The sequence below is a fragment of the Rhipicephalus microplus genome, chromosome X, assembly GCF_043290135.1.
Source record: "Rhipicephalus microplus isolate Deutch F79 chromosome X, USDA_Rmic, whole genome shotgun sequence".
Taxonomy (NCBI): Eukaryota; Metazoa; Arthropoda; class Arachnida; order Ixodida; family Ixodidae; genus Rhipicephalus; species Rhipicephalus microplus.
In genome coordinates, this window is record NC_134710.1 from 11,157,335 (window position 1) to 11,178,494 (window position 21,160).

Genomic DNA, 21,160 nt, shown 5'->3' on the forward strand with positions numbered 1-21,160 from the left:
CAAGACTTCTGTGACGTTGAATCTGCGCAAATTAAAGCTTTCGTTCGCATATCCCTGCAGTGTTTTGGAGTGCAAGGCGACGGCGTTTTTTTAAAAAAAATATTACCAAAGTTCTTGGCGAGGAAAATAAAACAAATATTTATTGCACATCATATTATTAGGAAGATCTATTGCACATCATGGAATACAGGGTAAAATAAAATAAAATGAAAAAATACGCACATTTACATACGCTCAGGAGTAGTTAAAAACATTGAAACATTGCACACAGACAGCGCATCGCTTGGCACTAAGTAATAAGAGGCATACAATCATTTTCCACTCGGCAAAAAAAAAATCAATAGAGCTTAAAGTTACAATATCAAACTCAGAGCACGCGTCTAAGCTTCAGCAATTTCATTCTTTCCTGCTTAGCGTTTCGTTTGCTGTTCTGGGCTTTCACATGAAAGTGGAGCCTAGTAAGAACATAAAACTTGATAATTTTGTTTGTGAGGGACATACTGTGGTCAGGGCAGCCAACAAGTGTAAGCTTTCTTAACTGCAAGAAGGAAACCAAGTCCATGATGCTGTCAGGTTTGACTTCTGTAACACTGAAGCAGTGGGTAAAAGTGTTCTCGAGAGTGGTCACGAGTTCATTGAGCTTGACTGATGGGTACAGCAGGCCTCCTCGGTCAACAGCAGCCGTGAGGGATGCTGCAGCTGGAGATGGATCGTTCTCGCCTTGTAGGAGCTGCTGGCTGCACTCTGCACATTTGGTGCTTGCAACGCTTTTTCTTGCCACATATCCAGCCATGTAGAATATGAGTCTGGCATCGCTGCTTTGCACGACCATGTCTGCATGCTCGGTGCCGTGGCCGTATTCATTGAGCACTTCATGTGCTTCGGCAAGGTTTCCTACGTCAAGAAGCTCGTCTAATTTCCTCCGAGGAGTGAGGTCCTTTCCGTTGTCAGCTCCCAGCAGACTTCTCAGCAGTCCTGAGGACACATTGCTTCCTTTCGGTGGTTTTGCCAAATTCTGGAAGCTCAAAGTGTTGACCGAGATTAGGAACTGGGAGGCAGTCGGATGATCATTGCATCCAGACATTTGTCGGACGATTCCAAACAGCCTCTCCAGGGGGTCCTGACTCAAGCGGCATGTCATCATATAGCTGAAGTTCAACTTCATCGTCAGGTAGCGGAGAAGGTGTAGCGTGCTTGATAAGGTAACACGAAGCCCCTCGGCTGTACTGCGGCTTAGGAAACCTCCGGAGCCAGCAGCTGTTTCCCAATCGTCCAGGTAAGTCAAGAAGTTTTGAATGCACTTCTCGTGCATCCCTCCAGGCTTAAGTGCACCCGAACTGCACCTTGAATTCATGGCCTCAATGAGCCTTCTCATTCTTTCCACAAAGCTGACTGTCGCCGCTGTGCTCCCATGCTTTTCTTCGATGGTTGCATTGTACAAGAAAAGGCCTCTGAGGACTTCATCACTGTAAAGCCGCACTGCATAATTTACCCTCATTTTCTCAAAGCCATTGGGATGCACAACCGATTTGCTAATATGAGGCATGGCTTTGAGAGTCGTGTCATGCTGTTCATCAAGCTTCCGGGCACAGTCAATAGGGTCAACACTGGCATAACCTTCTGGCAGTTTCACGCCCGTTCGAACAAAGGTGTTCCTCACACATTTAAGAAGGTGTGGGAAGTCCGAGATGAAGTGCAGAAAACGTTCTGGGTCTGTAGGGTGCTGCCTTCTACATACTGTGTTTTCTTTCCTGCCGTGTATGCCGAATGAGTGCCACATGCTTCTGTTCCACGCAGCTCCATCAGTGGTGATAAAGTCTACGTGCAGACCGGCGTTTTCGCTCATGACTACTGCCTCGAGGATTATTTTGCCTAACGTCTCGGACTTCACAATGCTGCGTGATGCGAACACACCAATAATCTGGTGCCACGTGCCTGTAAAAGGCACGAACAATACTACAAGGCCATGGTCACATGCTACGGAGCGCTCACTCTCTGGTGTGAACTTCCCAAGGTCCACAAAACCTTCGATGGTGCCATCGGTTCCCAAGCTCAAGTGTTCAGATAGCTTAATCTCATCAATTAACAGCCCACCATGGCGCTGGAACAAGTCCATAGATTTTGTTTTTTCCGCCACAGCAGCAAACACTTTTTCGCTCAGGCCGAATCCACTCCTGTAACGCTTGAGATATCGACGTAGTGATGTTCGAGAAGGCAACGCCATGATGTTGTTTTTGCGTATATGCTCATAGAGGCGTGGGCTTTTCATGGACATAATAAGGCACTCTAGAGCCCATTCACTTTCATACTTCATCCCTTTCGTGGATTTTCTTTTAGCCGCAGCAAAGCACGCCTTGACTTGTTGCTGCTGCTTAATGGGTAGGGCCTTCACCGCTTCTTCAAATGCTGTAGAATCATTCCGTGCATTCTTTTCTTTCATTTGTTTGATGAGTGATTTAGCCTGCAGGACACTCAGGCGACTCCTTTTCGCTTGCGCTGTTCGCAGCTTAAGCCTGTATGAAAGCTTTTCGGACTGGGCCACATTTTTGCCTTTTCTTCGCCTGTAGGACTCACGATTCAGCAGTAGTCTTCTGAGGTGCTTGCATTGTGGGCAGGCTTTTTCTGGCGTTGGAGCAACCCCACGGCAAGATGGGCTGAAGGTTCTGCCATCAAAAGTCTTCTCCTTGTACTTTAAATTCCCTCCAAATTCACCAGTTCTACCAAACCCTCTGCATGGTATCATGGAGTCGACGTCGCGAAGCAACTCTTCTGCCATTTCGATGTCGGTAATGTCAAGGGTCTTTATTTTTGTGGCTTGCACAAAAGCTGTCGCTTGAAGTTTGTTTTCATCTGATGTCATTAGCACATACTTGTCAATAGTCAACTTGTCACCATCTAGTGCGCAAACTGTAAACACCGTGGCGTTGTCGGCTCCAGCAATTAGATGTCGAGCCCAGTAAGCGCTGGGAAGACCACACTTGCGGACGTCGGGAATTGCGGGCACATTCGGAACAGGTATTTGGTTACTGTCGCTTTCTGTGCTGTACGAGCCAGCTGTCTCCTCGCAAGCAGACGTGCTTGGTTCCTGACGCCGAATTTTCGATGGTAGGCCGCAAGTGGATGTTCTTGACGTCCTTTTCTTCGGCACTTTCTTTGAAAGATACGCAGGAACATTTGGGAATATGGTTGGCACCGCGTCAGATTTCAGCACCGGTTTCCCTCGGGGAATCTGAACAGTTTCGCCGTTTATCACATGCGTGTAAAAACGCTCAATAAACTGCTCGTCGAAATGAAGCTCACATAGCGCCGACTTCACGTCCAACGACTTGTCGGCACGGGGTACGGCTCGTTGCCAGGCTTCGAAGAGGGCAGGGTCTTTGGGAACAGAGAAAAGAGAAGCACGCTGACCTTGCTCCCTCGATGACACATAGCCGCTCGTGCAGCCAGGAGCAAAGCAGTGGCGTTGCCTCGCTTTCGTAGTGCTGGAGTTCATCCTAAGGTCGGCACTCACACTGTCATGTCAGCAACTAAATACATTTTGCCATAAGCGAGACATCAACGCGGAAAACTGCACACACCCAGACACGCTTCCAGAGGCGAACCAGCGAACCCAGCGGCGAGTCGACGAGAGAGCGCGGAGCGCGCGCTTCGCCCGCATCACTATGCCGACAGGAGCGCCGTGGTGGCCGTCGCGGCGGCGCTTGAAAACGAGGATCGCGCGCGCTCGGCGAATATGCGGGCGCTGGCGTCACCTCCCAATTCTAGCCACCATAGTCATGGTGCCGCCAAGTCTATGGTTGCCAGCTGCTTGTTTGTTATTACGCGCTACAGCGGCGTCTAATGACTAGTTTAAGGCTGTGACATTTAAGAACACGTACACTGTTTCAAATGGACATTTCGCAATACCAGATTCGATATCTAAGCCAATTGATTACGCGTGTCTGATTAAGCGGGACGCATAATTTTAAAATTTTCTGCAAAAAACAAAAAACAAACGAGGCGAAAATATACAATAACTTTATGACTGCATGAAACAAACATGTGGAGAAAGTTTTCACGTATGAAATGCATCTACTTGGTGCACAAAGGCCTTAAAAAATGTGTGATCTCAGTGCAATGTTTTTGTCATCCCCAAAAGGTCCCTGACAGGACCTTTTCCGGACCGATTGTTGTCCTCAGAAAGCACTCGAATAGACGTTTGAACCAGTGCTAGTGCATTGATTTTGTCACCTACAAAATGTCCTTAAAATTACTTTTTCAGAATAAATTGTTGTCCACAGAAAGCACTCGAAAGGACCTTTCCGGGTCAAACCAGCTTGTGTCGTCCTCAGTACCAAGGTCAATGAGAACTGTGCGAGGATGATTGTACCATATGCGGCCTCAGGACATCAAATGTTGTCTGTGAATGAGTGGGTACATACTGTGAATGAAATGCATAGGTTATTTTCCCTACGAGATCATTTAGCAAGAAGGCAAAAAGTGAAGTGGCACGTGTAATTTGGAAGCTTAGTAAACGAATAGTAAATTAATAAAAGGTAGGCCAGGCCTATTAGAACCCACTTTGTAGGTGGCTTCCAGGCACACTTGTGCAATTACAGATAATGCACCCAGGGTCTATGAAGTTAAAGTGTGAATGCAGAAAATGAAAAATAAGGTAATGATTTCTTTAATGTAAAAAATTGGCATATCCCACGCGCAGTGGGAATCGATGATATGCAACACAGCTATCTTTCATTAACATCTACACTCAAGGCATGTGGGACCATCCGAAGTCTCCTCGCAATCGGGCTGTACGACTGGTAGGTTGCAACATTTACCACCCTCCTGTGCGCAAGTGCGTTGTTCTGAGAGCGCCATTTCAAGTACAATATCCCACAACAGCCACGGATCGCATTGTACTTGAGGATTACATAACGTCGTTCAAATTCGATCATTCATAATTCATCACTTGGGCCAGGGAAATCAGGCCAAAGAAATTCACTCTAAGGCAAAATACCGGGCGCGCACGAGGCGGGCCCACAAAACGAGTATCGCCACTTTTACAGCCTGTGTGAGAATGCCAAAGCGCCGACAAAATGCAGCTTGAATCAATATGGTCACCATCCAAGTCCACAAAAGTGGCGTGGCTTTCTCTTGTGTGAAACTCACAAATGCAGACAAATTTTGTCTGCTACTGCGACATCTCTTCTTAGAGCGCAATAATGCCTTGGGTTTGAAACGCAATCTTTTATTACAAATATACCTAATATTTATTATCAGCGTGAAACAAATTATGTAACTGCCTGCGCTTTTAGACCCCTGATGAACACAGCCCCTTCGTTTCTCACAGAATCTATCCGGGTAATTTGGGTTTAGGGAAGCTTTGGGGGTTGTGTGGTAAAAAAAAAACTGATAAGCTAACAAACATTAACGCTAAATTCATATATTTCTGTTCATTTTTTTATCAGAATAAGTTAAAAAAATGTGAGGATTTTTTTTCTTCCCAATCTTTGTGATGACCGCAGTTATTTCCTTTCTCCATGACGAGCACACTGCGAGCGTCTCTGTTTGCTTTGAGCGCGTTTGAAGCGCGTTTCATACTACAGGCACCATAGAATGGTGCCTGTAGTAGCACCACAGAACACCTATACACTACACTGGTACTCGCACGGAGGAAGGGAATAATTAAACTATGGCATGAGAAATAGCCTTCGGCACAAGTGTTTCTTCCGCAGGTCACGGGATCGAATCTCGGCTGCCGCGGCTGCATTTTCGATGGAGGCGAAAATGCTGTACGCCCGTGTACTCAGATTTGGGTGCGCTGGTTGAAACGAAAGTTCTAACCCCATCGACATGAATGTTCCAGCCTTTTTTCTTGCTGTTCGAACCGTCGGCCATGCGGAACCTTGCGAACTTGAACGAGACCCGGTTACTGCACGGTAATGTGATAAAGCAGGAAGTTCTATTGAGCTGTATTCTGGAACCGCGTTTTGCCCTTGCCGACACTGGTGACGGTGGTGAACATGCCACCCTTTAGCATTCTGGCTACCAAAACATATCTGCAAAGCTTTGCGAAGCTGCTGAGAATGTTGCATCTAAATCAGTGATGAGTGCTGCTGCTGAAGTACTTCGTTGTGTTGTTGTGCAGAGTAGTGAATGTGTTGTGTCAGTTCCTGGTACAGCCGGCAATTTTTCTAACCTGAACGCGCGAGCGTCGACCATCCCGTCGATAAGCGCCGTATAACGAAGCATGGCGGTGAAAGGAAGGACAATATGCACATGTTCCTGGTGAACAGTCATGTGCAACTGCTTTCTGCTTTGCTGTTCAGAGAACCGGACACCAGGATGCCGGAAATCGGCGTTTATTGACCCAGGTCTAAAAAAGAAATGGGCAGCTGTATGTACCATTGTGGAATTCACCGTTGTGGATACCAACGCATTTAAATGGCGGAGCACCCCCCCCCTCCCCTGCAGAAATAAACAGGGTGGTGCCGGGACCAGAGCATCAGTTCAAATTGACTGCAAGTTCTAACTAACCGAGTTGGAATTGAGCTTTTTCTGTGACAATAATCAATGTTAAAATTGGTATTTTGCTAAATGAGCACAGTAGCCTTTTTACAATGAAATGAATGATCTCTATTGCAGTGTAGAAAGAGAGAAACTTCAAGAAATGCGAATGGTGAATATAATATTTAAATTGTGTCGGGAAGCAAAGAAAGTATACTGCCTTTCATAATGTTCCTTCTGGATGTTTTCAGGCTTTCCGCTGAGGCCTGACAGATTTGATTGCCACATTTGATTGACTTGTCTACTCTGGCAGAGCGAAAGAAAATATTTGAGCAGTACTTACTCCCAGCCGGGGTTCAGTGGCAAGTCACCGTCTCTTACTTATTTTTCCATTGTTTCTGTGTTCAATATTTAAAGGGCTGTCTCTTGACATTTATTGACATTGTAGCATGATTGCTTTTTACAGGAAAGCTGTTATGAAATCACAGGAAGGGTTGCGTGTGGTGCCTTAGTTGTCTGCTGCCGGTGTTTTTAACCACTATCATACAAAATAATAAAAACAAATTGAAATGAAAACACGGAAAACAAAGCGAGATTATAACCGAGGTCTACTGCATCACAGCCCAGAATTTACTGCAGAGCCACTTCGTGCCCGTAACTTTGTTGCAAACTCTCCTTAGGCAGGCTTGATGTAGGGGAAGGAATCGCGTTAGAATGAATAATAAAGCGTTAGTAGAGCAGCAAGAGATCTACCAAGCCTCACAGCGTGAGAACTTGCATAACGAGTGCATTGTTCATTGCTCAAACTCATAACAAAAGCTTGTTCTTGATCACCTATTAGGTGTCGCGCATACCTGCTGCGTCGTCGCCAGCCACTGCATAAAAAATTGCACAAAATTCTTCGCAAGTATGTAGCGGATACCATTCTTCTTGGAATAATGACGAAGGATAACATAATGAAGGCCAGCCAACACTGTGGGTTGGCCTACTGCACAAAATTTATAATTATTTGTGCCATACTGGGCACCTATTCAAGTGTGCTTCTAGTAGTTACCCGAAAAAGTGTTTATAAGACACTATGACAGGCCACTCTTCCAGTCTTCGCCGTGACTATGTTTCGTGTACCACGCAGATCTGGCGGCCGTAATAGAAGTGCTGCTCTGATTTCTCCAAACTGCTCCAAACAGTAATTTTTCTTAGTAGTTGCTCCAAACCTGCTCCGAAATGACACCTCGAGAATGAGAATGACGAATTTTTGTGTTTGACCGACTCATAAGTCCTAGAGAAACTGAAAAGAAACTGTGTACTATCACCCCAGTGTACTAAATCTGTGCAGCATTATCAGCTCTGATCTCATTTGCGTGACAAAAACTGGCATATTAAGCATATATCTCATTTAGCTGTTTCTTTTTTCTCTGTTAGACATGCAGGCTAGTGTGGAAAAATGTGAAAATCAGCAGGATTGTGTTTACCTCATACTGATTATCTACTGCTTTTTTGGCAACACTTATATTGCACTTTGGCTACTTCTAAAACATGGCACTCAGCTTTTCCGGTTTGATTTAATTTCTGCCACAAATACTAGTGTTTAAAATTGCAGCTTATTTCCGAGCACATTTATGACAACCTGCGAATATTTCCTTCATAAAACTTACATTGAATATTGCTTCTTGAGTATATTAGCATTTACAAAATGCTTCGACTATGCTCTGAACTTTTTTACAGTGTGGGCAATTTTCTTCTCCTAAATTACCAGTGGCTACTCTTAATTAGAAATTTTTTTCTGCTCCGTAAACATTTACGGCTGCTTCAAAGTAGTACTTTTCCTGTAAAATATTAAATGTCACTTCCATCACTTTTAATGTGCACACCTTCAGACTTTTAGAATAAAGTTTTCCCAAATGAAACTTCGATCACTGTTGCATTTTTTTTCTTTTTTTCAATGACCGGGGATGCTTGAAGCATATGTTTAAAGCACAAAGAGATCTCTGGAAGATTATTCAGCAATAAGTAAAGAGCTTTTTTTGTTGATGTAATAGTTATTTCACTTGAGTGAATTCTGCCCTGAAGGGACAGACGAAATCAGTTGGTATATCTAGTAAATTAAAGGGCAGAAAGCAAATCTCTCACTCATTTAGCAGCATTTGTCGTAGCTGTAGCGTGTCCTTCATATATTATGTGTTCAAGGGTGAAAATTGCATTTCACTTTCTAAACTTAGCAGGCAAACATGTACTGACTTTTCGAGCAGGAAATACACTATCCCATCTTTCCTTCTGGTAATAAAAAACATGAAGCCAGAAAACAATAAAAATTTCATTTGATGTTACGCAACCCTCTTATGCAGCACTTCAGCACTATAAATTAGAAATTATGTCCTACATACAATGGCTAGCGCACTTACTGTCCTCCATTGATCGAAGAACTTCTCAGTAACCTCGAATGGGATGTTGACACATATCAGATGGACCACTTTGCTTGTCTGTCCTGCTATACATGTGCTTCTTTGTAATGCCCAGAATATGTAAAGCAGCTTCTTGCCACTAGCTCAATAAGTAATATAAATTTTCGCTTAGAAGTGCGCTCTTGGTTAGACTTAAAGAGGTGTGTCATTCTTTTTATTTGCTTGAACTTGCCCTTTGTGGTCGCCACCTTTTGACGCCGATGGTGATAAATATTAGTAAGGTTGGCCCCGACTAGGTTACTGTGAACGCTGCTTTGGTATTATTCTATCTCGAATCGCGCAGCCTAAGGAGTGCTGGAAGAAACGTTGCCTAAAAAGAAAAGAAAGGAACGCATGCATTATAATGGGACAAAAGCTGCCATTATTCCATGTGAGCGTACCCATTATTGTGCTAAAATCTTCGATTCCTGGGGCATGTAAAAAGAAAAGGACTGAAGATGATGATGTGTGATTAATGCATTCACTGTTCGTCAAGCAGCTGGTTGCAGTGGGAACTTGGCACAAAGACAAAAGGAGGCACGAAAAACACGTGCACACCTATGGTAAATGCAGGAGAGTTGGATGCTGCTGCTACTTTCAGAACCATCGTTTAACCCCCAATTGAGGTCGGGCGCATGCTAGAGGACCAGCCAAGTTCAAATTATATAGCAGAGTATATTTTCAGGGTCAAAATGATATAAATTTTGTCCCATAAAATTGTATTTGGTGGGATATGGGATATTCTATTTTATTTTTTATTCTGTCTATTTGCTATAAAAATATCCACTGAACAAGTTTTTCCAGAATGCTCAACAGCATGACATTATTTCTGCATCATTAACTGAGATAGGGAGTGCTCCTAAAGTGGTTTGGTTCTATAAGGTCTGCCATCAAATAAAATATTTCTAGCTCTTCCAAACAACCCAAAAATAATTATTCATGTCCTTGAATGTAAATGCAACTTGCTTCTCCTGAAGGATGTGAAGTTACCTGCTCCGGATTTCTCTAAAATTGAAAATTTGGCTACTCCAAAATGCTTCATAAAGCAGATTTTTCTGCTCCAAAGTGCTCCAATATGTAAATTTTTAGTTCCGAAAATTGCTCCAAATTTGCAGACTTCGGTAGCATCACTGTATTTGTTTCTAGCAAACTTATCTTAAAGAAAAACATTTTCTCAAGCAAGAAAAATGTGTAATGGAAGTGTAATTGCTAAGAAAGCTGTAAGAGTACTGCTAGACTCACGCCGGGGTGGAGCAACCGTTTATTGAACCTAACAGCACTGAGACAGCAACCAGCGGTTTCAGCAGCAGCTGCATCAGCACGAGCCTCCGCCACAACAAACGTCTTCGTCATCGTTTTCAGAGCCCGTATTTGTCACTACAAAGCTTTCAATCACTGTTTTGCTTGCCAGCCTTTTTTGTCCAATGTTTGCTGATGTTATGCAGTCTGCTTGTACAGGTATATAATCTATACTTATTAGTATCCATCCCACAGGTAATGTGGGGTTCGGGCAAAATGCATTCAGTCATTCATTTCCAGATGTCTCAGAAGAATTGTCATTTGGACTAGTTAAAATTGGTAATTTATGTTGGAGCGGACGGCACGAAAAATGGGGTCATTAGGAGTATTATCATCAGTGCTGTGCGGTGTCTAGTACTTCCAGTGTCCTCGCTTTTCGTGCGGCCCATTCCAAAATGCATGCAGATGTGTCTTGTACCATAAATTACTCGTTCGCAGTGGTGCTGGCAAAGTTAGTGGACCTTTTGTTCAGGCGAGTCTAGCGTTTCCGCCAACTGGTTTTTCTGTTCCTTTTTTAGCACCAGGAAACACATTGCTTGGTCCAATCTATGGTTCTTTCGGTAGAAAGAGCTCTCAAATGACACCGAAAAAGTAAGCACTTAGTACCTACTAGTATATTGCGTGTTTGTATTTGACTTCACTTAGATTATCAAAATGTTATTTATTTGTGAAACTCTGTTATTTTAATACTTTACATGCATGATATTTCATAGTTTCTCACTGCATCATTCAGCGGAAAATATAATGCCTCAGTCAGTTTCATAATTTATGTTGTACATTTCAGAGCACCAGACCACGAGCTGAAATGTTAGTGTGAGGCTTGTGTTCCTTGATAGGGTCCTGAGCAGCCCCTTTAATTTAATAGACATTGTGTTAGTTGGTTTAGTAAGGAGCTGTGAATATTTTGGCCAAGCATAGTTACAGGAAGTTCGTAGAGATAAGCGGTATGTGTGAATAGCTCAAACTTCCACAGAGCGCTGCTACTTGCAGTTTCTGAATATACCAGTTGATCGATGTTCCCATAAATTGAAGCCATTTAATAAACCTTGCACATTTCATGGCTATATTATTTCCCACTGAAATGCGTCGCTCTGTCCTTGTTTTCAATAATACTTTCTCTAACTGAAGTTGTTTCATCACAACAGCCAAAATGTAGACTTGGCTACAAGTTAGCCAGTGAAGTCAGGTATTGTAACCATGAAATAACGTATATCGGGGAAATAAGCATCTGCAAATAATTAATGTTAATGCTCAAAGTGTCTCAAATTAAACCAGTTCATTTAGGATACTGTTACTTCAACGTGACCCCCATATTACAGCGATTACTGAGACTTTGCTTCGTGAGGAAATTAACAACCGAGATGTGTTTCCCCCTTGCTACAATGTTTATTAAGTAGATAGGTCTTCCAGGGCAGGGGGTGTGGCAGTCCTAGTTAAAAATCAGGTTAAAGCTGTTGTTCTGAAAATAACACCCTTGTTGGAATGCTTGTGCATTAGGGCATTGCTTTGGGGCTATGGCTTTGTACTTTTCGCAGTTTATAGGCCCCCTGACGCTGCCGCTGAATTTTTGCATGAATTATCCTGTATTATGAATAAATACTTGAGTAGCAAGGTTATTTTTGTAGGCGACTTTAATTTGCCTGGTATAGACTGGGTGCACCTTGACTCTGGACTTCATTGTTAACATATTTTTTGATATCATGTTAACCCACGATTTCTTGCAAGCTGTAGTGGAACCTACTCGCGTGCAAGGTTCTTCATCATCAGTTTTAAACCTGGTATTCTTTGCTCGCAAATTTGTTCAATTCACGGTGGTCGTCAAGCCCGGGCTATCAAATCACTATCTTGTCTATATTTCTTTGCTGCTTACTTCTTGTAGAAAAATCGATAAATCATGTGCCCATTCTGTCAAAGATTATTCTCGCGCAAATGACGCATATGTGATTCATTACTTGGAAAACTACTTAACTGATTTTGATGAGAATAATGTGAACATACTTTGGACTCGCTTCAAAGATATCTGTCATTTTTTGTCTTAACGAACTCATACCCAATAAAAAAATGAGTACACAAGCAAACATCATGAATCAATCGTAACTATATTCATATGAAGCGCAAAACTAAGCGATTTAAGAAGGCACATGAGCAGCCAGACTTGATATCGAAATCACAAAACGAGCTCGCACTTGCGGAGCGTAAGTCAAAAAGGATTATTATTTTACCACGTCCTGGCGCGATTTCATTCAAAACGATCCAAGCAAATTTTAGAATTACATTGCTGAGAAGAAAAAAAAAGACAATATCATAAATGACAGTGATTGGACAGATGGTTACTGATAAGCTACAACTTGCCAGTCACTTTAATAAGTTTTTCACAGTGTTTCTTCTAATTCTAGTGATTGTTCACACAACTGTACAGCACTGCAACTTTCTGATGCAAGTTTTATATCGGAACCGGGTGTACTTGCTGTGCTGCTAAAACTCAAACCCAAAAGTTCTAGTGGACCTCACAATATCTCCAATTCATTTCTTCGGAGATATGCGGTAACTTTATCAAAATTTCTTGTTATAACATTTCGTACGTCACTTTTGTTGTCAGAAATACCGAGTGAATAAAAGACAGCCCGCATTGCACCAATTCATAAGAAGGGAGATCGTCTTCTCGTTGAAAATTACCGTCCTATTTTTCTAACCTCGTCATGCTGCAAACTTGTTGAACATATAATCGCAAATGGCATAACTACATACTTAGAAATGCATTCTGTTTAAACTAAGTATCAGCATGGGTTTAGGAGGTGGCATTCGACTGTCACACAGCTGATCACTATTGTTCATTTTTTTGCGTTGACTCTTCACAAAAACGGACAAATTGACATAATTTTTCTAGTTTTCCAAAAAGGTTTCGGCACTGTCCCTCACGATAAAATAATTCTGAAGCTTGTAAGCGCAGGAATCCCAGGATTGTTAATATCTTGGATTGCTGCATATCTGACAAACCGGCATCAATTCGTAGAAATTAATGGTGAAAAATCGGGCTCACTTTCAGTCACAGCAGGTGTGCCACAGGGCAGTGTCTTCGGCACTCTCCTTTTTATCATATACATTATTGACATTGTAATATGGTTGAAGATGGTGTCCAGATTCTATTATTTGCTGATGATTGCGTGCTTTTAAAGACATTAATTTTATTAATGATCAAATTAGCTTATATAATAGTTTAAATAATATTCTTGAATGGTGCTTGCACTTAGGAATGACACTAAACATAGACAAAAGCGTACTAATGTGAATGACACATAAGAAACCACCTTTGCTTCATACGTATAAATTTGGTTCATCCCCCCTGCATGAAGTAACCCAATACAAGTATCTATGAGTCACCTTTAGCAACGCGTTAACAAGGAATGACCACATCAGTAAAACTTGCTCCTCAGCCGTCAGAAAATTATGCCTCCTAAGGAACAAACTTAAAAAAGCACCTTCCGACATAAAGCTGCTATGCTATAACACCTTAATCAGAACCAAACTAAAATATACCTGCATTGTTTGGAATCCGTATACAAAAACTAATATCAATAACCTCGAGCAAGGGCTGCGAAGGGCAGTTAGATTTATATTTAACACATTTTCAAGGCAGGTATTACGCACAGAACTTATGAATGCTAACTGCATTGAACCACTCTATATGAAAAGACAGAAACACAGAGTGGAATTTCTTAAACTAGTTTACATGAACAATACATCCATAGACTCATCATTATATCTGTCGCCCCTAATAACCCGAACCACTCGTCACCGTAGACAAGATGCATTAACACCCTTCTTCGTGAGAAAAAATACATTTAAAAATTCTTTTTTTCCCACGTAGAATACCTGAATGGAATAGTATAATCGAAGCGACACCAAAATTCTGATTATTAATAATTTGTTTGTATAGCGTTCAGCCAAACATATTGACTCTATTTCTGTATTAGTGTTCTTGTTTCATTCATTCTTTTTTTGTTTTTGACATGTTCACTGTTGCACCATTCAATTTGCCCTCCCTGCTTATACTACGTGTCCGCAGTATCTGAACAATAAATAAATGAATAAATAAATAAATAAATAAATAAATAAATAAATAAATAAATAAATAAATTGCCAGTCCATAAAATCACAGCGAGCCAACTGAGGAATTTCACAGTTGCAAAACCAGCAGTCTTTCATTTCTGAGTCGTCTTTGATGTATTATGCTTGTACGATTCCTCAGTTCACTCAGTAGTGTTAAAGAATGCATTGCACCCAGCTTGTTACACCAATAATATAAGGATCTTCCATGATGAAAAGATAAAAACATTCTTAATCGACTCTTGGTATATGTGCTGCTTTTGTAGCACTACTGTCGAATTTGATCATACAGAGCCCAGGTACAGCGAATTCTGATTTATATTTATATTAAAAGCTGTAGTATCATTATTTATGTGAAATGTGCATTTTGTAATGATCTGTACTTTAGGTATATCAAATTTACCAAATCCATGAGCACAGTTGTTGACAAAGGCGAGTTTGTGCGTCTTTGAAACGAAATCGCTGAAGTTGCTTGCGCTGTGCCCAGAGCCTTCACTTTAAGATTTCGTCATTGTCGATAAGAAGGTAGCAATGATGTAAGTCAGCTGGATATGAAAATTGTTGCTGATGGGTTGAATTCTGGCGACATGGAAGACAAAGAACTGTCATTTGAAATACGTCGCCTGCACCCAACATTTGCTCGAGCTATCTCTGCATCACATGTGCTGCAACACTGTGTTCACATCCAAAAGTGTTGTAGGCCCGTATGCTCAGATTTGGGTGCACGTTAAAGAACCTCAGGCGGTCTAAATTTCCGGAGCCCTCCACTACGGCGTCTCTCATAATCATATGGTGGTTTTGGGACGTTAAACCCCACAAATCAATCAATCATATCCAAAAGAATGGACTTGAATGGCTTGACATTTCGAGAGTGTAAAATGCAATCAGCTTGGGTGTAGCAAAGCACACAGTGCAAATCAAGAGAACCTGCAAATAACTGCACATTGCACTGTACTGACTGTATCATTTGGGCAGACCAGCTAGCGTGAATTTCTACCTTAGCCACTCCTTTGTTGCTCTCTTGTACAGTCACTTTAAATCCACCACAGTGACATAAATGCGGCAGTAGCAGCTACTACAGCTTAAGGGAACTAAAGAGCCGAGAAGTTGCAAGCTGAGTAAATGCAACAACTTGATAACATCATTCATATTAACCCATGTCAACATTAGCAAAAGTGTTAAGATACGGCACTCACTTGGATGAAAAATTCTTGAATAGGTGGTGCTGCTCGAGCCAACTTTGTGACAAGTGGTCTTGTTTTCAAGGCAGCTGCCCTGAAAACGCAGACTGGAAGTCAAAAATTTTTACTCTACCGACACCCCCTGTTCAGATTTTTTATCCCTTCAAGCTTCTCTTTGCCTCAACTAGAGCCTTAATTGTGCTAACTCAGCGTTTCAAGGCACAACTAGTGACAGCGTATTTCAATCGGTGGTGTATTTTTTGCTAACACCTCATTTGCATAAAACAGTCGAATGAATTCAGTTAATTTGCTCATAGAAGGTACCAACATTTTTGATCTATAATGCCCAAATATGGCATATTGTTTAAACGATAGGTGTAATCAGCTAGAGATGCATGCATTGTAGTATGATTGTGTTGAATATTAGTTGCAACATGTATGATGCGTTTGAAGCTCTCTCGGCCAGTCTGATGGCACCCATTTGAGATTCATTGAAGGGTGGAAAAAATGAAAATGTCTGCATACCATCAGGGACCAAACTCCCATCTTTTCTAGCTTCTGTCACCTGATTCTTGTTCTCAAAGTGATGTCACTTTTGTGCTGAGCAGCGCGGCATTCTTTGCCTTTGGCTCAAAGGGCTGTTTTGCAAAATACAGCAAGCAGCATTTGAACAAGATGATAGAGATGGTGAGCTGGGCTCTGAGCTTGTTCCATCCAATGTTTAGGTGTTGGTCCCCCTTTTCATTTTCGCTCTGTACTATCTTTTTCCGTATAGCTTGCTAGAACAGAGACAAACTAGTACAATACTCCATGGTGATTTTTTTGTTTGTAATGCTGCATTTTTAAGCTAGAAGTGGAACTAAGGAAATTGATTTTTAATAGTCATGTGACAATGTTTTCTTCTATTGTATTCCATATTTAAGATAAAATTTTCTGAAAATTTAGCCTTGATTCATACTTGTGTGGCATAAATTTCGAAAACATTTCAGCAAAGTTAACCACAGTCTTGGCATCCTTTTGGTTGGCCTTGCATGGTTGTAGTATCACAAGGAAGGGGCCAAGACACTGAACAAAGAAGAAATATCTGTAATAACTCATTGCGTTGAATGCCCTCGCCAAGCACTGCGCAACTGCATACTGTGGAGGAGCACACTGGAACGCATGATTGCCAGGAAGAAAATGCATACTCATCTGGAGTCATTGTTCATGCAAGCCCTGCCACTTGCTCTTAATTGCAGCGAGCAATCATGTCATGCCCTACACTCAGAAACCTTGCTCTATGCTGGGTTTTTACTCACTCGGAGAGACTTCTGTGGAGTAGTCGAAGCATTGTCTTCAATTCTTTGATATGTTGTCTTTGTTCTTTTTTTTACTATTTGTCATCTAATCTGGTGGGCTTCTGTCGTACTCTCAACTTTATTGTAGTACTGTTCACGAAAGTGTAATGTGGTGTCATATATGAGGGAATGTTTGTCTATCGGAAACTTATCAATAATCACACATTTCAGTTGCATATTGTGGTGGTTCTGGGCGCTCAGACACGGACATGAAACATTTATCGACTGGATACAATCACAAACGCTTTGATTGTCCAAATACTACAAATATCACGAAAGTCCTAACTATGTGCTCCAAGCCCACACAAGCGCGACAATCGGTGCATTCCAAATTATTTGTTCGTCAGACGTCACTCACAGTACCAGGAGCTTGACGACAGACCTATAAAGTGGTAGGATCAGGAGTAGTACCCGTGTACACAATGACCTCGTGTGTTGACGCACGAGCAGACGTGGAACTGCTCGTTTCCCAACATGCAGGCCACGTTGCGCCCGATGTGGCACCGAGGCCATGCTTCCAATTCCGGCTTGCGATGGACCCGCTTGGATGTGGCACTGAGACCACGGTCCCCGTCGGTTGAACGGAAACAGCTGCTCGCCGGAAAAGCGAGTGTCCCGACCCGGCGTAGCAGTGCTGCTCCTGCGGTGAGCAAGCGAGCAGCCGGTCAAGCAGCTGTTGTTTCCATTCAACTGGTGGGAATCGTGGTCTCAGTGCCACGTCCAAGCGGAGCTGAAGCAGAAGCCCGGAGCTGAAGGAGTGGTTTCGTTGCCACGTCGGGCGTAGCGTAGCTTGCGTGTTGGGAAACAAGCAGTTCCACATCTGCTCGCGTTTCAACGCACGACGTCATCGTGCACACAGGCACTACTCGTGATCCTATTGCTTCGTGCATATTTCGTCAACCTCCTGGTTTTGTGAGTGACGTCCGACGAACAAATAATTTGGGATGCACTGATTGTCGCGCTTGTGTGGGCTAGGAGCATAGGGTTTGGACTTTCTTGATATTTGTAGTGCTTGGCCAATCCGAGTGTTTGTGATTGTATCAAGTCGATAAATGTTTTGTGTCCGTGTCTGAGGGCACCGAACCACCACACATATATATTTTAGTTTTTCTTCGTATTTTATATTTTGGCTTTGCTGGGAAGGTCATCTATATTTGTGCAATTATGGCATTAAAGTCAAAACACTTTCGGTTGAGTATATTTCTCATTACTTCATTTATATTCTTTATGAAAATGTCAGGATCTATTGTACAAACTAGTAATGTTTAAGACTTGAAGAATGCAATTTTTGGGAGATTTGAAAATAATTGTAGAAACCTTTTGCAAACACTAGCAAACTAAAATATACATTACAACTTATGGTGTTTTTAAAGGATAGTCGACGTCTGCTTACTGTTTTGCATGTAGTTATGCCAAACTAACGCTGTATTGGAGACATATTGTGTAGCTCTCAATCACGTCAATTGTTGTAGTTGAGAACCATTGAGAACGTATGCATTCTGCAGGGCTACATTTATTTTTCCATTCTAAGGAGAAAAGATAATTGTGGAGTTAGCATAGTGCCACTCTTGCAGAAAGGCCATGTCTGCATGCTGTACACAGTGATACGGAGAGTACACAACTATTTGTCCCAATCCTGAATGTAGCCTTCTGGGGGCATAAGCTGCTATTGCTCTCTAAATAGAAAAAAAAATATATTAATATGATACTGCAGCATTGGAAGCAGTGTCAAACTGAATGTGTGATGTGTACTTGGTATTCAGTTTTTGTTTCTATCTTTTGTATTCAAGACTAACATCATCGGGAGAATAAAAAGCTTGCGCACTTAGATAAGCAGTAGTTTTCCAGCTGTGAATTGATCGCCGCAAAGAGGCAGGGTATCCTGCGTATCGTTGCATCAGTTTGCTGAAACTTGTTCGCATGGCAAATAAAGATAAGCACTGTGTCTCCTGCTACCAGTAAATAATGAAGCAACTAAAATTATCGCAGTTATTCTATGTTTGTATAGGAAGTGGCACAAAGTGAAGAATGTATACCGAAGTGACTGTATACAGAAGCGTTTGTTTGCCCAGATAAGTTTAGTCACATTTGTTCCATAGTGCATACAAGATCGCAAAGGTCTGCAGTGTGCAAAAAAAAAATGCGGTCAAAGGCACGTCAATTTTTTTGTCAATTGTTGTGCACAAGTTAAGCGCAAATATCCTTCTTTTGGCCACATGCACATCGACCAGGTCGATGCATTAGCACGCTTCTCAGCGAGCATCCAAGTCCATTGAAAGGAGCCTCTCATCTTGCCTCTCTAAGTCAATAATGCAAATGTAATCCTATCTTTGAAACCAGTGACTTTTTCATTGCGCTTTCAACAACACAAGAAATTTTGGAGTCATATCATGTCACAAATAATGGCGCAATCTGTCCAAGTCAAATTTCTTGTCATATAATGATAGAGAAGGTGAGCTTCATTAATCAACAGTAAACAAGCAGCTTTGTTATTTGACTTTTGTGCCTCTTTATAACACACGCTGCACCCCCATTTTTCAAATGTTTCTTTTTTTTAACATGTGCACTACATTTATAGTTGTGAGTTGGTGCTAGATGGTGTATGTATTCTCTTACTTGTACGGCTTCTTTCTTTTTCCGCTCTAAGTATTATTCCAACCTGTAACTGTACGTACCAAGAAAGGGCAGTATCCAAGATACATGTATTTGAAATACTATCTTAGATATTCTTTGAGTATCTTGTATCTCAGATTTGGGTGCATGTTGAAGAACCCCAGGTGGTCTAAATTTCCGGAGCCCTTCACTACGGCGTCTCTCATAATCATATGGTAGTTTTGGGACGTTAAATCTCACATACCAATCAACGGGTATCGTGCATCTGTATCGCGATACGTCTCTGAAGAAGAGTATCTGTACCTGTATTTCCGTTACAATCGAATATGTATCGTGTATCTTTTGATACAAGATAGAGCAGTTGGAACGCTATACCTTGCGAAACATTAATGGCTGACCTAACTCCGCTGCTCAGGCTGTTGCTGGTGCCACTAAGCAACCTGAATAAAGCTAAGGGCAATGACCTATATTCTTTTCATCCCACTCCGACAGTCAGGGTAGGCGATGAGGTGTGCGCGTCACTTTTGTTGAAGCAAGGCTTGCGTAGTCTTTATGTTTTCGAAATTCCTTCTCTCGGTAGTTGCATCAGAGCCAAGAAACTTAGCCTTGGCCACTTGAAAGCGCTGCGTACTTCAGTGTGTGCGACGATGACAGCACCAATTCTGGTGCCGCTCTCCAGCGTCGAACTATAGCACCGCTGGCCCTGATGGTGTATCTAAAATAACAAGCACTTACCTATCAGACGATATTTTGGCGGTCCATGCCGCTTTCTCTCTGCTGTTTCTATTCAAAGAGCTGTTGAAATTATAATAGGATTGTTAGCACAAGTGCTTTCTCATTTGTTCGTCGCTTGCATCTCATATTCACCTAGTGCTGTGAACTTTTTTTTTTCGGTCTCGTAAATGCAATATGTCTTTTGTAATGTAAAGCGAAAATAATATCTCTGTTTTATCCTTAACTTTATTTGTCTGCTTTATTTGTTCAACTTTTTATACATTTCTATTCCCTCAAGTTTGCTCTTCTGGCAAGGCAATTTGGCATATGTGTTTATACGCCAGTCGCCAAGATCAGCTCTTGAGCATATGTCTTTATACGCCAGTGCCCAGGATCAGCTTGTCAACATATGTCTTTATACGCCAGTGGCCAGGATCTACTTGTCAGCATGTCTTTATACGCCAGGCACCAGGATCTACTTGTCAGGATATGTTTTTATATGCCATTCTCCAGGATCAGCTTGTCAGCACATGTCTTTAAAGGCCAGCCACCTTGATCAGCTTGTCAGCATATGTCTTTACACGCCAGTGGCCAGAATCAGCTTGTCAGCACATGTCTTTATATGCCAGTGGCCAGGATCAGTTTGTCAGCATGTCTCTATACGCCAGTAACCATGATCAGCTTGTCAGCATATGTCTTTATACGCCAGTCGCCAAGATCAGCTAGTGTGCATATCTCTTTATACGCCAGTCGCCAGGATCAGTAAGTGTGCATATATCTTTATATGCCAGTCACCAGGATCAGCTCGTGAGCATATGTCTTTATATGCCGGTGGCCAGGATCAGCTTGTCAGCATATGTCTTTATACGCCCGTCGCCAAGATAAGCTTGTGTGAATATGTCTTTATACACCAGTCGCCAGGATCAGCTTGTCAGCATATGTCTTTATACGCCAGTGGCCAGGATCGTCTTGTGTGCATTTG

The 21,160-nt window shown here is 42.1% G+C and overlaps 1 protein-coding gene across 1 annotated transcript in view; it reads right to left on the reverse strand.

Annotated features, from left to right (window-relative positions):
* The window catches only part of LOC119175657 (RCC1 domain-containing protein 1), a 161,529-nt gene extending 144,033 nt beyond the window's left edge, over window positions 1–17,496 (reverse strand). The window contains exons 1-2 of the mRNA XM_075881816.1: window positions 17,263–17,496; window positions 15,530–15,608 (exon numbers count right to left, since the gene is read on the reverse strand). Coding sequence (XP_075737931.1) covers window positions 15,530–15,608; window positions 17,263–17,364 — 181 coding nt within the window. The 5' untranslated portion in view covers window positions 17,365–17,496. The remainder of the gene's footprint in view (window positions 1–15,529; window positions 15,609–17,262) is intronic.
* Window positions 17,497–21,160: the final 3,664 nt, after the last annotated feature.